Raw genomic sequence first — 18,427 nt, forward strand, 5'->3', positions numbered from 1 at the left:
CCTTATACCAACCCATGATTGTCAAATGGGAGATACAGCAGTTGGAATAATTGGTACTGAAATTGACACTTTCGATTAGGATTGGCTAAAAGTTTTACAACTGAGGTTTAACACGCCCAGACGCAGTTTTATAAAGAAAACAGACTAGAAAAGGGTTTAGATACCAATCATAGATGGCAGAACCAGTGCTGAGGTGAAAGGAAATATCTTAAAAAAAGTTTGAAAAAACATTTCTTCTTAGAGGGTGCTTATTTACAGTCTAAAACGTGTTTTAGGAATTTTTTCATTAAATTACTCTTTAAACTTCATTAAAGAATACAATTTTGTACAAATAATTGAATGTTATGCTACTATTTATAAAAATAAAATCGGAAATCCATTAAAAGATAAGTTCTCTATCATTTTTTCAATTCACAAATGCACACTTGCATTGCCTACTAAGAAAGTTAGTACCAGTAGTCATCAGGTTAATAGATGGCACAGGAGTTTTGGTTACATATATAGATACTGATATACACACTGTGTAACATTAAAATTTCCTTATTTACATATGATTTAGGGCTGTTTTTTGGCAAAATTGTGAATTGTCTAAAAAATGCCATTACTAGTATTAATCAAAAGAAACAAAAAACTTGTGTTATTGAAGGACTGGTATATTTTGAGACTAGAAAATAATTACAATATACCCTTTATTAGGTTATATTTTTAAGCAATTATATTTTTTTAATCTTTAAAATTAATTCCTTGGTGACTTTTTAAGGAAACCATGAAGAAAACTATTTTATAAAAAATCTTCATATAAACAAAGGGATCTAAATTGTGAAATCTGGTTACTGGGACTACTGAATTAAGGCTTCACACTAGCTTTTTTGCCATTTTGGAATTACTCTTAGTATGAAGAAGAAAGAACTAAGTTTCAGTTTTATTTGTAAGATATAAAGCACATGTATTATTCTTATGATTTTTTAAGAATGTTTACTTCAAAAATTAAAAAAAATTATAATTGTAGTCAAAGAAAATATTTTGCCTTTGATTTTATTTCCATTAAAAGTATTCAGTAAATTACTCAGTAGGTATTTTTATGAAGTACAATTTGAAAGACTTTTTTGTCTTTATGTTTTCTTAAACCAAGTGGGCCCGGCATGGCCAGGTGTTTATAACTTTCTCTACTTTTTATCAATCTATTCCTATGTTGGTTGTTTCTTTATTTCGATGTTTATGCTAGAAGTTTCAGTAATTTAATTCTGTGTGGTTTATAGCTACTAGATGATAGTAGGAAATGGTGGAGAGCAAGAAACATGCGTGGACAGGTTGGCTATATTCCAAGTACTATCATAGCTCAGTATCAGGGATCACCTTCGGAAGATGAGGTCTTTAGTAATCCTCTGTATTCTCGTGCTGGGCCAAGTCGAAACAACTACTACAGTCCCGTAAGTTTTAGTTTTTTTTTAGCCTACTGAATGGTTTTATATGTTCAAGCTTATTTTTCTATGGTGCATCTTGTTTTAAGTTTAGTGTGAAGACTAAAAAGAATGTATTTATAACCTCTTTTATGGTGGATCAGAAGGATCTTTTTTTTTAGCTGTTCAAAATTCATAGTTTCTTGTGATAATGCAGATTAATCAAGTATTAAACAATGCTCCTATATAGAGAAACAAGAAATACTGCTTAAATGTCATGAAAAAACTTATGAGATAATTTTATTAATTTAGTTTACTTAATGCTAGTAATTGTTAAACCTGCATTTAATTTTAAAAACTTGTTGAAAAAAAATTGTTGTTTTTAGAAATAAAGATTATAAATGGTGGATTTTCATCTGAGGGATTATAAATGTGGTAACAATCCATTTAGAAAAATTTGGCTACATGAAATTATATAGTTCAATAATTGGTATAAAATACAGTAATTATCTCATTTTTTTAAAAATATTGTCTGCTAAAATAATTTAGTATTGATAATAAAACATTTTAAATGTATCTGTTAAGTACAGTATTTTTTTTACTTTACAAAGTTTAGCTCAAAAGGAATCTGATACTATAAGAATATTTCAAGTATCATGCACTATTGTATATTTTATGTATTACTCCTAAAAATATTCAAAGTGTTGGTTTAAATTACTCTGAAAGAAAAACAAAAGATGGAGTCAATATTTTTTATTTTATCATAGTGCAGTTAATGTTTCTTGTTAGACCAAATGTTGGATTGTAGCAGGTGTTAATAGACATTACTTTTTAATGCTTTATACTTCATATTTCAGACCTGATGGACAGCACAGCACTCTTTACTGCTGTGCATCATGTATCAGATAGTATGAATATTATAGTACTCTTTATTATTCTGTATATTATTTTCATACCTGATTAACAATGCAGTATGGTGTATTACTGTAAGCTTTATATATCAGAACTTATGAACAGAACAATACTGCTGTATATTTCAAATTTCAGATCTAATTGAAAGTATATTACTCTGTGCTTCTGTATAAGCCATGTTTCAGACTTGATGAACTGTAAGCTATTATTACTGTCACTATACCTTGGTCATCTAAAGACGTAATAAAAGATTTCAGTACTTTAGTTTGAAAAATGTGGCCAGTAATGCATACTTTGTACAACAGAGTTTTTACTTCACATGTTGTTCTTTTATTAAGCATGATAAACAAACTTATTAAGAACCTGTTTTAGAAATTAAATAGTTTTAAGAAAATAGCTTAAGATGACAAGATAATTACATCATTTGCTTTATTGCATTATTGGTACTGATTTTATTTTTTCAGAATGAATCTTCACCAGTCCAAGAGAGAAGAAACGACAGTAGCTCTGGGCCATCAAGCTCACCATATCGAGGTCCTTCATACCACCCAATTCCCACTCCAGCATCAGCTGACTGGATCCAAAGAGAACGAATGGGAAAGAAAGGTGAATTTCGCTACTTCTGATTCATCTGACAATCCCTTGTGGCTTTCTTGCCTTCCCATGTTTGTCTACCCTCTGTTTGACTATCTGAATGTGTGTATTCTGAGTAAATATGCTGAATTACCTTTGAACATCTTAGCTTCTTAGTTGAAAGTTGATGATAATTGAAAATGACATTTGAAACATCACTTGTGCTTGGTGCTGTATCAGGAATGTTCATCATATTCTTGTGTGGAGTTCTGGGTGGAAAGTAAAATATTTGATGGAGATTTGAAGAATAACAGTTTATTGAAATATGGATTGGAACTGAGAAGATTTGTTCATTTGATATTATATTCTCATATTATTAACACAAAAATAATAATAATGACTAAATGGTGTATAATTCTGTGGCTAATAATAATGTTCACTAGAATCATCAGTCTTAACTGTGAATAGAATTCAGCATTAGCAATATTTTTGTAATAACTAATTATTTTTTGTGCGGTACAGATTATTTGGTATGGTTGTGCTGAAATAAGAGTTATGTGATCTAATTGCAGTTAAAAATATAAACCAGAAATTGATTTTCCTCATAAAATATTAATTAAGAATCTTCACACTATATTCTAAAGATATGATCAAATATAAAAGCTGAAAGAAAATCATGTTTCAATTAATAATTGTTAAATTGATATTGATAAAAATCTTTTTCTATAGATCTATTAAAATATGAAAGCCAGAGAATAAACATTTAAATTGAAGTTTTTGATTGGTGATTGTAGAATATTGATTAATAAATGTGGTTTTATATTATAACTTCTGTTAAAGGATGAAAACATAAAAATTATTAAAATCTGAATATGTTGAAGAAAAATTTTACTTTATACTCTAGAGCATGAGTTCATATTTAATCTCATGTTTCATATGTTGTGAATATCATTGTTAATGTACATAGTATAATATAAACTACTAGTTAGAGTGGTTAAAGTGCCTTTTGTAATAATGAATTTGAACATATTTTATCAAGAATTCTTTATAAAATTGTTTTGTTTTTATAGAAGATGGTTTTAATGCATTTTATTTCTAATGAAGATATGATTCTAGAATTTCAAGGTGAGAAGATCTTGTAGAGATTGCGGATCAAGGTATAACATACTTCCAGTGATCCAAGTATAAAACCCATCATATGAGACAATTATCTTGGAAAGTATCAAATTTTTATTGCAAACAAGTGTTTAATCTCACTTAGAATTTAGTGAAGGATATCATTATAAGCAATCCAATTTTTGCTGGGTTTTAAGGAACAAAATCTTTGATAGGAGTTTAATTTAACAGATATCAAAAGAACCATTTGTTTGATAATGGTTCCACATGATTTGAGGTTAAATGTCTTATTAAGAACTAAATTAATTAATAATAACTCAAGGGAATAACTTCCTTGGTGAAACATGCAGGGATCTGGAGACCAGTTTTGCCCATTAAGAGTTTAATTTTTTAATTCAAAGAATTGCTCCAAAGGGTCTTTGGGTCATTATCCACAACAGAATTTTAACCTCTTCAAATACATCCCAACAACAGAAACAGAATGTGAAAGTTGGTTGAACATCAAATGTGTCACACAACAGAAATGATGAAAATGAAGATGACCAGTGATTCTCAGCTTTTTTTGTGCTACATATCCCCTAATCAAACTTCTGAGCCAGCTGCATACCCTTAATGCATATATTAAAAAAATATATTATTTATATTAATGCAAAAGTAAATATAAAGAAATAATTTAAGAGTAATTCAACAATATGCAAACATTGAGTGCTGGCTAGTGGAATATGTTGGTGATTCACCAGCCCTTCAATTTAGAGATGTTGGGCTTATTTTCTTGTTGATGTTTTTCAAAGATTCTCAGGTACCTCTAGAAACCTCTCTGCATACCCTCAAAAGTATGAGTACCACAGGCTGGGAACCACTATAATAGACAATCATTCTAAGTCAAGGAGAGAGTTTAGAATAGTTGAAGGTGGAGAATGAGCCAAGAAAAAATATGTAAAAATGGAGCTCACTTTTATGGTGTTGTAGGAAGCATGCTGAAGTAATGAATTTTCAAAAAATTCTCCAATAGTTTTAATTCCATTGGTGAAAGTAAGATTTCAGATACGTACAAAATCCAACAGTAAAATGAAGTATTTGATCAGGGGTGAAATTATCAGAGATTGTAGGCATTTAAGCCTTGGAGATTGGAAGCATAGTTAAGTGTGGTGTACATTAGTGAGCTTCTCTCTCATAAGAAAGCCTAAAAGTGTCATAAAGACCACAACAGAAAGTTTGGTGGTTGATGATTGTCTTGTGTGTTTACCTTCCTACTTCACATGATAAATTTATATAATTTTACCTTCCTACTTCACATGATCAATTTATATAATTTTTATTTGTATTGCTGGTTGCACTTTTGAAGGTCTCTCCATACTTCTATTTCTTTTCTTTCCAACCATTATTAGTCTCAGAGTGGGTTCCTTGTCATCAAATTAACTGCATTAGCTCAACTTTCTAACTCATTATTGATTATTTTAGATTCTTTACTTGTATGCTATAAATTTCAAAAAAAGAATAGGAACTTGGGCTCTTTTGTTAGGTATTTTTACACAAAAAGCACAACTGAGTTGGTAATTACTTGTGAAACATACGAGTCCACAATTTATATACTCTTTGCTTTTGTTCCTATAACCTGTAGAACATTCTTGTTTTCTCAAGACAATTGATTACATGCATTTCTATTGAGTAAAAATTCTCAAAGCATTATGGAACAGATCACTGATGAGATGCATGAGTTTAGCACAGCACACTCCCATCTGAGTGAGCCAATGCTTCACAAGGCTGTACTTAAGCTCTTCCAAGATTAATTCTACACATCACACTGGCCAATAAAGAATGAGCAAACAACAAGCTGTAGATTGTAATGCAACAAGCCTACCTCAAACTGGAATACCAGATTAACCAGGTCAAAGGAAGGCTGTAGCCCTCTTGTCCCCTCCTTGAATTTTCCCCTTGTATAGTCTTGCGACACATACTATTAAGTGTAAGGTGATATATTTCAGGTGTGTTGTATCTCAGAAGTTATCCAAGTTAAGTAGTGAATAAATAAATGAAAAGGAATCTCAGAGAAGCATTTTTATGTTGGATAGTGGTCAATAATTGCACTTGACAATAGACATTTCTGAAACTGGGTAAATATAATGGAAATTAGAAGCTTTCCATGTTGGATAATGAACTCTAGATGTATCAGATATGAGAAGCTATCAAGTATGGTTTATAAATCTAAACTATGTCATATAATTGAATATGTCCAAGTAATATTACAAAATACATTTGTGTCACCAAATAAAAGTTTTTCAAGACAAATGAGGGTGGTAACTCATAAATGTGTCATATACCAGAAGCTTTGTAAGTTTGGGAAGTGAATCACATTTATCACCCAACCAGATACACTGAGAGGGTTGGAAAGCTAGTGAAGTTTTTATCAAGGCCCTCTGCCACAAAGGGGTTCCTGGAGAAGGCATATACCAACCAATCCTTCCTGAAGCCCTAGAACACCTCAGTAGCCTTGCACCCAACACAAGTTATTCAAGTTGAGGCATATATTAGGTTTAATAGCAGTAGCTTTACAAGACTTTTATTGATTCATAGTAAAGTAAAAAAGAAAGAAAAATAAAATAATGATGTTTAGCAAATCACATTTGTGTCACCCAACAAAAAAGTATTCATGGTTTGATAAATATTAAGTTTTTTTTATGATACTTGTAGGGTAGTGAATCATAAATGCATGCAATAACAGAAATTTTCTTTTAAAGTTGAATAGGGAATTACAGATGTCACACAGCAAAATCTACTGGAAGATTATATATAAAAATCCTGTTGAAAATGATTATATCTTATAACTACTTGTTCTAGGGGAAATAAATTCTACCATTGGCACAATAAAAATCATATGTTTTATGAAGGAGAATTTGGACTTGAAACAAGGTGTTCCAAAATCACCTTCGTAGAACGTTTTCAGTATGCTTTCTCAATCAGCATATCAAACACGTATCTCTAAATTAAGTGGCTGCAAGCATCATATGTTTTAGACATTGTTCATATTCTTTAAAGAGAAATAAAAGCAATGCTAGTTTGTGAGGAAAGTGATTTAGACATGTATGCAGTAAAATATGATTTTGAAACACACTGTACTACGTCCAAAATGAATGAACCTTATGGTTGTTATTGTGCCTCACTGGTGATGAAATGTTTTCCCCATGAACAAATATCTTTTAAAATATTATCACCTTGTACTGATATCCAAGTCATGTAGTATAGCAGAAACTATTAATTGAGTTCTATGATACACTTAATTGAACTGTCAAGTTCATAAATGGGGCATACAAAAGAATTTTTGCAATGGACTGTATGTTATAAGTATTTTACATAAAGTAAGCTACTCAAATTAGACTTGAATTGTACATGTGTGTGTCACACATAAAGTAGAATATAAAAGTATATATATGTTGTATAACAGAATCTAATAAAGTTCAGGTACTAGTTCTCCTTTAAGTTACAGAAATGGTTATTAAGGTGACTTTTGTCCCTACTGGTGTTAACTTGTTTTATTTGTAATAGTTAGTTGTTTATGTAAATACCAAATTGTAACTGAAACAAAACAATTACAGATGTACAATTACATTTGTTTAGGAAGTTATTGAGCTTTTGTTCTATTTTGTTAAATAAAAAATTTTATTCTGTCTTTATCATATGATTTTGCTATCTGTATAATAATCCCCCAGTGGGTCTGTGCTAAGTTTATGGACTTACAATGCTAATATTTGGGGTTTAATTCCCTGCAGTGACAAAGTGGTGATAGCCCATAGTGTAGTTTTGCACTAAGAAAACAACATTTATGTAGTATTCTACACCAAACCATTTTCTTGTTGTGCAGCCAGGATTCTAAATGTTATTATTTTTTTTATTATGCAAATTCTCTGGAAAGCCCAGTACTTGTTTCTTTTTATAAATTTGTATTAGTTTTGCTAAGGAATATTTTATTAATACTTATATTATCTCAAGTGCATTAGTTTGATAAATTACTAACTTGTTGATTTCTTTTGTATAAAAAAAAGTGTTTGGTTGTAATACAGATGTAACTAATATCAAGATTGCACAGTTACAAAACTTACATATGTATTATTTTTTTGTTATTGTATTGCCAGTATTTTATTGGAATTTATGTAAGAGTGTCCTGATTCTGTTTGGTTAGTTGGTAGAACTTTATAAGAATAGTACAACATTTTATATCTGGTGTTTCATGGAATGACAGAAGTTGCTTTAAATTAAATTCAGTAGTAATCTTATAGTGCAATCATTCCCCATGTTTATATTTAAATCCACTCCCTGGTGGCTTTGCAGTAAGTCTGAGGGTTTGTAATGCTAGGAATTGGATTTTAATGCTTGTGGTGGGTACAACACAGATATCCCATTGTGTATCTTTGTGCTTTACAACAAAGAAACAAATAAAATGTTAATTCTTTCAGCATGCACCAAAAATACTAATTTTCAAGAATTACAGATCAAACCCTCTAGTGAAGTTCAAAAGGAACTAATGTTAAACATTGAATATAAATAGTGTTTTGACCTCTAAAGATGTAAAACTTTGCATCATCATGTAAGATTAAATATGATATCATTTGAAATACTTTGCATTTGTAATTAACACGTTCATAGATTTTATTCACATTGCTCAAGATGTAATTTGCATTTTTGTACTCTGTGTTAACAAATATATTTTAGTCTTGAAAAATACCATTTGTATTAAATGTTCATTTATGTTTTAAGTCTGTTCATTGATGGTGGAAGTTATATATTTGGTTGACAATGATAATTCTTATGTTCACATAGAGTTTTAAGGCTGTTTACTGACTTCAGATGATAAACCTGACTGTTATTATACATAATCGTTGAAAATATGTTGAATTTTATTGGCTTTAGATATTAAATGTGAACCATAGTTCATCCAGGTTTTTGTCTGCTTATTGAATTTTTAAAGTAAAATGAGTTGGTATTGTAAATGACATTTAGCTTTGAAAAATAAGCATTTTAGAAATATTTTTCCATGACTTCTGAAAGTCACTGGTGACATCTAATAGTAACTTCATCAAGTTTTTTCTAATGATAAAGCTAAAGTCAGAGAAGTAGGTAAATAACTGTGTAAAGTGTATACATTTTTAATAAAGTGATCTGAAAAGGTTTTACTCGTAGCTCAGAATGATATGTAGCAGCTGGAATGTATGACTTTTTTTAACTTTGTTTGGACACTAAATATGAAGTAGATCATGGTATATGGTTGACCCCTTGGCTTCTGGAGTGAATCATTGCTGTATGTTTATTGATTTTCAATAAAACTTATATTATTAACAAGCATTGAACATGTTCCTTATTTATTATGTCTTTTCTGTTGAGTATCATGTCTTCCTGTACTTCTTTCTATATCATTTGTAACAATGAAGCCTTAACTGTTTATTTATTCTAAAAGTTGGATGTTATTAGATAATTTGTAACATATTTCTACCTCTTGACATTTGTGAAATTTCATAGCTTTATGTTCCTTGCATATGTTTGACCCCTGCTTGCTTATCTACCTTCTTTTTGTTAATTAACATGAATGGCTTATTAATTCAGCATGATATTGATGCATTGATATTAACCAACTGACAGGATAAAATATAATGTTGGCATTTTAAACTTTCAGAATTAAATTACTCCACATTTTATAACTGTTTAATGTTTTCTTTCAGTATTTTGTTTCACTCTGGTAGACATCATATAAAACAAAAATTAATTACTTTTTTACAGATAATAAAAAAAAACTAAAATTTAGATAAAACTTAGTTTTGAACAAAATAATATATTAAAAACTGTTGTGCAATCAGTTATTAGAATTTGAGTTATTTTCAGGGGATAGTGTTAGTGACATTTTAAATTTACCAATGTAGTTTTAACTGACAAAATGAAAATATGCAGTCAAAGTTTTTAGGCTACTAATCACCGATTGAGAGAAACATTGTTTTTTGTTTTTATAACTTTTGATAAATTTCATTTTAGCACCTAGAAACGTTATATTTTAGTTTTCTTTCAGTTGTTTAGCTTATTAACATTTTGCTTGCATGTAATAACCTTAACGTTTTATAGTTTTTTTTTACATGATTTAATCTAACACTGGTGGTGGTGACTACTAACAGACTAGTTTTTCTGCTTCCAAATAGATTCAGCTTTTAACACTGCTTTATCCAGAATGGATAGTCCAGATGGAAGTAAGTAAGAAGTTGTTTTTTTTTACATAATAGTTTTTACTAATGCTCCAGTAATTTTCGTCATAAATAAGCTGCAAGTTTTGATTCATTTCTCAAAGAAGTAAACAATAAATGAAGACACTTGTTTGCATCCAGAGCACTGAGTTGTTTAAAAAACAAACAAAATGAAAAAATGTATTAAAGCTGACCTTTACATGTTATACTATTTTAAGATTTCACATGTGAATTTTGTACTGAGGTTTTTTTCGTGACTAATGACTTTTCTCTATGATATGTATAGAAGTGGGTGTATTTAATACATGCTTCTCATATTTTTTGACATGGTTGGAGTTAACAGAAGTAATGGCTCATCCTTTTCTCCTTGAAGTCCATTTTTTTGAAATAGTTTTTTTTTCATTTGAACTTAAACTGCCAAGTATTATTTTAATAACTCTCATTGAATTTAAACTGGTCAATTTTATAAACAGTTTTTAAATGTACTGTAGCATGATTTTACTTGTTTCAAAATATTTACTTATGATTTTGAGATTTGTAAATACATGCTTAAAATATCTGTTCCTTTATACTTTCATATACCAGAAGCTAATGAACCTCTGTGAGTCTTCTTACGTAGGGTGAATTTCCATTTATGACATTTTATCTATGTTTGGTCTGACTTGAAGCATGAATGTTACCTACAGTATACCAGTTAATGTTACCAGCCGAATCAGGTGGTACATAGTGACTGCTAGTTAACATATAGATTTGAATGAAAAATACACATATGCTATCAGACAACCTAATTTCTGATTCAAGTCATGTCCAATATATCATTTAACCTATAAATCGAATCAGGTGGAATTAGTTGATACACACAATCTTATCAGTTAATCTGTTCTCTGAATCAGTTAATAAATACTTTCTGATTCAAATAATGTACAGTATATCATTTAAACTATAAACTGAATCATGTGGTACTCATGTTAAAATGTTCTCTTAATCAGGTTACTCATACAATTTATCACTTCTCTGAATCATGATACATACTGTCTTATCAGTTAACCTGCACTCTCAGTCAAGTAATCTCTAGAGCATATCAGTTAATCTACTTTCTTAACCAAGTGATATCTAGAGCATATCATTTAATCTAATTTTTGAATCAGGTGATATATAAAAGTCATTAATTAACTTACAACCTAAATCGGGCAGTGCAAACATCAAGTTACGAGTTAATGTACGGCCAATATCAAGTAGGTATATAGTATATTCGGTTATTCTATAATTTGTGTCATTTGAAACACAATAGCCTGAATACAATGTACCAAACAGGCTTTTAATTAACGTAATGTCAATTTCAATTAAATATGTGGTATATTCAGTTATCATTTGTATAAACTGAATTATTTTACTTTCTGAATCAAACTTTTAATAATCTGTCATTAACACTACAGCCTGACTTTGATGGTTGCTACATTTTATCACATAATCTGCAGTGTTATTTCAGGTAGAATATACAAGTTTACAGTTCTTTCTGGTTCATGTAATGTATAATATAAAATGTATCAGCTATCCAGTAACTTAATTCACAGATGTTAATATATATTTATAGTATGTTTAATTAGTGGAGCGTATAAATTATCATGTATTTTATTGCCTGATTCATATGGTGTACATATCCGATTCTACAGTCTACACATGATTCAATATATATAACTTAAATGTCATCATTCATGCTTGATTAGATGGTAGTTACAGTGTATTAGTTGGTCTGTAATAAATCATATAAGAAGCTGTACGACCATTTGGGCTTTGTTTTATTTTACCCTACCAGAATTGCTTCTGTGGATGACTTATGGCCACTTATACAGAGCAGGTAGAATTTACTGAACATTCAACCAACTTGAAGCTAAATATGTTAGTCTATAGACTTTATTTGTCAGAAAGCTTTATGTTTCAAAACATAACATGCATTGTGTTTTGTATGTTTTCTAACAGTTTATATGAATTATGATTTGAGCAGTAAATACAAACTTATCGGGTTGTTTGCAGCCTGAATAAGGTATTATGTATACAGTATCAGTGAACATCCTTAATCAAGTATTACACACACTGCTAGTCTGTATCAAATGCTGAAAAACGTTTAACAACCAAACATAGCTAAACTCTGATTAATTAAGAGTATATGGCATACCTAATTCAGACTTAATATATCTAAGTGTATTTGAATAAAAAAAAATCATGATTTTCATTACCATTGGTTGGTACAAGCTCAAATACTTAGGGGTCTATTTACTTAATTAATATTAACTTCCAATCAGAGTAAAACTGAAAATCAATTAGGAGTCAGTATAATGAAGTAAATATACTTTTCTTGCATCACTATTTATAAAGATTAGAATGCATTGTTTCATCAGTTGAGTACCCTCTCTGTTAATGATATTTTTGGCTCTACATTTGATTAGATTCATAAAACTTAATACACACATACATAATTAAAACACAAAACAGACCAGTTATGAAAAATCTGGTTTGGTTTGACCTTAAAACCTTGAGATTAAGTAATTAGTGTAAGAAATCTTTATGCTTATGCATCAATAAACATCAATAAATTCAACAAATTGCACCTTTAAGATTCTGTGGAACCTAAAAATAATAAAAAAAGGGAAATTAATTTGCACTATGTAACTATATTATCATGCAACAGTTTTGTTATGTAGCACAAGATAAAACAATATTTCAATATTAATATAAGATTCACTAACAGCATTTTTTATACAGACATTTTGCATATTTAGTGCAATATAAACAGAAGTCTGTCATGAAAACGTTTGTTTTAACATCTAAGATTTATCACAAACAAAATAAGAAGTTGGAAATATTATGTGATATTAAGTCATAATCAGACTGATAATAATATAATTAAATTACTCTTTACTTGCCCAGTAAGGCTTTTTGGTAAGAAAAGTGGATAACAGTATTTCAACCTCATTGTTTGTGTATGCCACTGCTAACAAGGTTTTTTGTTTAGTACTAAAGCTCATTACACCAAATGAGTTTCATCGTACATAGGTTTATATTTCAAGGCTGTTTATAACCATTGTTTTGGAGATGTCAAGTTAAATGGTTTTAATATAAATTAAAGTAGTATTTATATTCCCCTTTTTATATACATTTAATACTTTCAGCTATTTCTCTTAATGATAAAGCATCAATAATAGAAGTATGGAACAAAATAAGATATACAGAATTTACTTTTACATTTTATGAGCTTATGGTTTCTTCTTTTTTATCAAACAAAAATGTTTTGTTCTATAACCTTAGCAAGAGAGTTCACTCATTTGCTTGTGATTACTTTCATATTTGGTCTTTTTTTCTCTTATACTATTAACTGGATGATAATTTTGTGTATTCAACATGAACTACCTATTTTCTTCTTATGGCTTGAGCATTAAGTTTTAAAACATTTTATCTGTATATACTTATGGATGTTTTAAGAAAACTAAATTTGCTTGAAATGTTAAGTTAACTTAGACTACTGACATTATTTCTTTATCCATACACTTGAGCTTCTCATGCATGCCTTAGAGTGAATATTATACATAAATAGATATGTATGTGTACTTTATATAGAAATAATGCTCTTGATGAGATTTTTAATGTCTTCTTAATACATGCAACTTAACAGTTGTTAAAGAAATGAACATATTATTTTATTGACTTCAATTAACATTAATTTTGTCAGTAGAGGAATAATATTTTATAACTTCTATATAAAAATATATTTATTAATAAAAAGTACAGGATTAATAACTCTGATAGTCTGAACAATATTTAAACACAAAGATGTAAGTCTTCTGCTTAATGTTTTAATTATTTTATGTCATGGAAATGCTACTGTAATTGCAATACCAGTGAAGACATTTATTGGGAGTTAGGACTGAAGAAGTAAGCACATTTAATTGGGAGTTACAGTTGTACCAGTAAGGACATTTACTTGGGAGTTAGAATTATAACAGTAAGGACATTTACCTGGAAGTTAGAATTATAACAGTAAGGACATTTACCTGGAAGTTAGAACTGAAGTAATGAGGACATTTACTTGGGAGTTAGAACTATAGCAGTAAGGACATTTACTGAGGAGTTACATATGCATCAGTAAGGACATTTATTTAATGAGTTTCTTATGCTAATGGAAAAAGTTTACACTTTATCATTTTTTCAATGTCAATAGCAGTTGTTCCTGGACCTTAGTATAAGAGATTAACATTTCATACAGTTTACCAAAAGGATGGATTTGGTTTAAATTATCAACCTTCAGTGATTTTGACATTATTCTATCATAAATTATTTAGCTGTTTCTGTTTCAACATCCAAATTTATAATGGGTATGAGTGATTACACTTTATCGTCCTAGCTTAAGAAGCAACACAAAATCCTAGACACAAGAAGCACAGAAAACTTGTTTTGATAAAAGTTTATTCATTTGTTATCATGGATATTGAGTTGGTTACACAAGTAATAGTAACTTTTGTATTGAACAACTATTTTATTGAAATACTTTTTTCTTTACAGTGGCTTATAATAATGCTTGTGTGCTCTTTTATCATATTATAGTCCTCCCAAAAGCCCTATATTACTCTGTACATCTTTAACTTGTGTACTTGAATAGATATATTTCTTAACTACTTTCTACCATTTCTTATCAGTAAGAAAAGTTTATATCTATCAAAATTTACTAGGGTAACTGAAATTAAACTAGCTAGCCTTTCTTAAAGCCTGAAGGTTTTTTCAACTGGGACTTGTTTAGTATCATTACAAATGTAAGCTAGATATGTACATGTATTTAATATTGTCCAATTGTATGCTTTTCTATCAAAATTCTGCCAGCATTCTTCTACTGTACTCATGAGAATAGAAATGAGTTGTCATTTGAAAATGTAACTGAGTAAGGTATACAAACATTATTAATTACAAGAACTTCTGTATATAGGTAAGCTTTTGCATGTTGTTGTCTTTTATAAATATTAGGCTCTTTATTTGCTTTATTTTATAGAGAATTGTCCTTTATTATCCCTATATTTTCAGTGAGATTCCCCACTGGTGGGAGACTTGATATTACTACATTACTCATATTAATGTTTTCAAAGTATTTTATGTTAAATTTATATAACTAATTTTAGTGTTTCTAAATCTTTGCATTATTAGATCATACAACTCATAATCATGATTCGAAAACCTGTCATGCTAATAGTATGCAACTCCAGTGAAAGTGTGCTAGGCCTCATTAACAACAATACATCCATGCTTTTGCCTATTTTTATGTTTATTTTACTCAGGAAAACAAAGAAACAATCGTTTCCTTCCACTTTGCACAACTCCACAGTGGTCTAGTTTCATGACCACTCAGCCAGAACCAGTGATGGCTCCTCCTCCTCCTCCCCCACCTCCACCATCATTCCCAGATACAGTGCCTGATTCATCCAAATGTAAGATATTGTTTTATGCTGTATTTTTAATGTTGTAATTTAGAAATTAAATACAAGAAGATGTGGGTCTTAAGATCAAAAGGTTTAATAAGGCAGGCCTAGAACATCTAGAAAATTCTAAGGAGGTGATGTAAAGTTCTCTAGTATATTCAAAACTAGGTTATAAATATAAGGTTCCATGAAGCATTGAGAATATATAGCCAAAAGAGTGTAGAGTTATAAACAGATAGAAACTAATTTCAAGATAGAGAGTTAAATTAGTCAGTTTGTTTTCATAAAGTATTTGGATCTGTGCTTACTATTGCTCTTATTGAGTTGTTTTGTACAAATAAGTTGATTTTATGTTAATCCTAGTATCATTAGAGAGGTTATAACATCATTTGTAATGTAGACTTGCAAGCCTACAACAATTTATAACAATGTACAAATGCTTGTATAATGTTAGAGGAGGAAATAAAGTAATTTATTCTCATCACATGGACTTAATGTTGAATTATTTTCACCCAGGAATTTCAAAAGAACTCACCAATGAAAGTACAGTGTTACAGCAATATTTTCTCTGCCTTTGTTTTATTTGCTCAAGTCGATAAATTTCTTATTTTTGAGTTTAGGAGATTTAATAAGCTGTGGAAAAGCAGGAAGAGACTACACAGTTTTGTTGCTCAAGCAACTTTAGTTACAGATAAGTTTTACACACTTATTACTCCCAGAAGTAAAGCAGATAATAACATGATTTCTTTTGGTTCAACCTAAACCCCTTTTTCTTATCATCTGTCTTAGGCTTCCAACTTTTAAAGAAACAAAATGTAGTAAAATAAACCAAATTTAGTTATGGTAAGTAAATTTTATTACATGAACTCCCTCAAATTTCTACTTATAGAAAATAAGTCTTTTAGATATAATAATGTTTGAGAATTAAGGTATAAGTAGAAATAACACTAGTTTTAAAAAATGTTTTGTTTTTGGTAAGTAGTACTTTGGTGTCCTAGTTACCATTATATGGAAGTATAGTGGAAGGTTGAATGGTTATGTTTCATCCAGTTTCAGTGATTTAATTTGAGCAGTATTAAAAGATAAAGTAAAAGTTTCAGATAGCATGAAAAATAATTTAAGGTTAAACTTCAGCAGTGCCACCAGTTAGTTATTTTATACTTTTGCAGTGCTATGTATTGAAAAACTAGTTTGTAGAATTGTAGCTGCCTTTGCTGTGTAACATATGTGTTGTAAAATATCAGATAGCAAATAGACAGATGAGATCAGTACTGCTAATTGACAAGTTGTTTCACTGAGAAGGTAAAGAACTGTTTTTATTTTAAATTGAGAAACACTGAAATAAATGTATAATTTTTTAATTGTCAGTATGTATCTATAAATGATTAAAGAATAAATGGTAACAAAATGTTTTATTTGAAAAATTTACAATGTTTGTACACAAAGTGAGTTTCTAAGAGTACTGTAAATGAAATATATAATACTCTTGTTAACACAAACTACCATAAGGTATTTCTTAGTTAAATTGCTTGTTTTATACATATGGTTTTCAATAGTGATAAATAATAATAAAAAATCAATAGTGCTAGTTTTATACATATGGTTTTCAATAGTGATAAATAAATTTTTCCAATGTTTGAAGGAAAATCTACATTGGGGGGAGAGATTTTTTAAAAAGCATGTAAGTATTATGAATTGGAAATGAGGTATCATGAAATAAGATTTTTTGTTGTTGTTTTTTTACCTTTATTTTTGCACATAAGAAAGAAACTAGTACTCACAATACTTGGTAGTGTGAAACTAAATATAACTATGAATAGATTTGGCAATAAACACGAGGAAAATAATTAACAGACATGAAACTAATTCCTTCAGGTATGTCAAGTAGAGTACTCAAAACACATATTAGAGAGTAGAGGGTTTGTCAATAACCATAAACAAAAATAATTAAACGGACATGAAAGTAATCTGTGTATATATAAGTCAAGCACCATACCTAGTAGTGTGCAGAGCTAAAATACAACCAACAATAATCATGAACCAAAAAGGAATGAGACATGCATCTATTTCCTGTAGGTATTCTTGTATGTCAAGTGATCACCACAGACAACAAGAAAAATTATTGAAGAAGAAAAAGTAAAAACATACTTTTTAGCATTTAGCTTTCTTTTGGATTGTTTTTCTTTTGAACTAAAAGTCAAGAAATAATAATCAAAAAGTATACTTTTCCTTTTTTAAATCTTTTTAAATAACTTTTGGAGAATAGCTTTATGTTTATTTAATATTGTATTTTATTTTGTGTATTTTTATTGACAAGCCACCTCAGGGTTTTATTTTAACCTACACATATAATTTCTCAGTTTAAGTACATTTTTATTTTATACATTTTATCTTGCAGAAGTGTATGAATATTTCTGTAGACAGATTGGAAAACAATCTATTTACTACTAAAACTCTGAGATTGTTTGTTTGCTTGTCTGTAATTAAATACAGCACAAACGGTGCACAATAGTGCCATATTTGTAATGAAATGAGAATAAAAACAGAATAAAACAAGTTTCGTTAAAATCGGGCCACGGGTTACCGTTTAGCCCCGTTTTTCTGGTCATTTTAAAGAAAATTTCTAGATGCATTTAGGTACACTAGATGGCGCCATATCGGTTTATCCATCTATCTATTAATTTTTTACCTGATGAATCACTTTAAAATATCTTCTATACAACAATATATGCACAACAGAAAT

The 18,427-nt window shown here is 29.4% G+C and overlaps 1 protein-coding gene across 8 annotated transcripts in view; it reads left to right on the forward strand.

Annotated features, from left to right (window-relative positions):
• Nucleotides 1-18,427, forward strand: part of LOC106458244 (epidermal growth factor receptor kinase substrate 8-like protein 1) — a 163,791-nt gene that overhangs the window by 133,149 nt on the left and 12,215 nt on the right. For 7 of the 8 annotated variants that reach the window (XM_022384392.1, XM_013917724.2, XM_022384391.1 and 4 more), the window contains 4 exons: nt 1,260-1,430; nt 2,777-2,918; nt 10,181-10,228; nt 15,544-15,693. In XM_022384392.1, the coding sequence (XP_022240100.1) occupies nt 1,260-1,430; nt 2,777-2,918; nt 10,181-10,228; nt 15,544-15,693 (511 nt within the window). Of the gene's footprint in view, nt 1-1,259; nt 1,431-2,776; nt 2,919-3,989; nt 9,339-10,180; nt 10,229-15,543; nt 15,694-18,427 lie in introns of those variants that run through there. The other variant, XM_013917720.2, reaches the window with a different exon arrangement.

The sequence above is a fragment of the Limulus polyphemus genome, unplaced genomic scaffold (genome assembly GCF_000517525.1).
Source record: "Limulus polyphemus unplaced genomic scaffold, Limulus_polyphemus-2.1.2 Scaffold434, whole genome shotgun sequence".
Taxonomy (NCBI): Eukaryota; Metazoa; Arthropoda; class Merostomata; order Xiphosura; family Limulidae; genus Limulus; species Limulus polyphemus.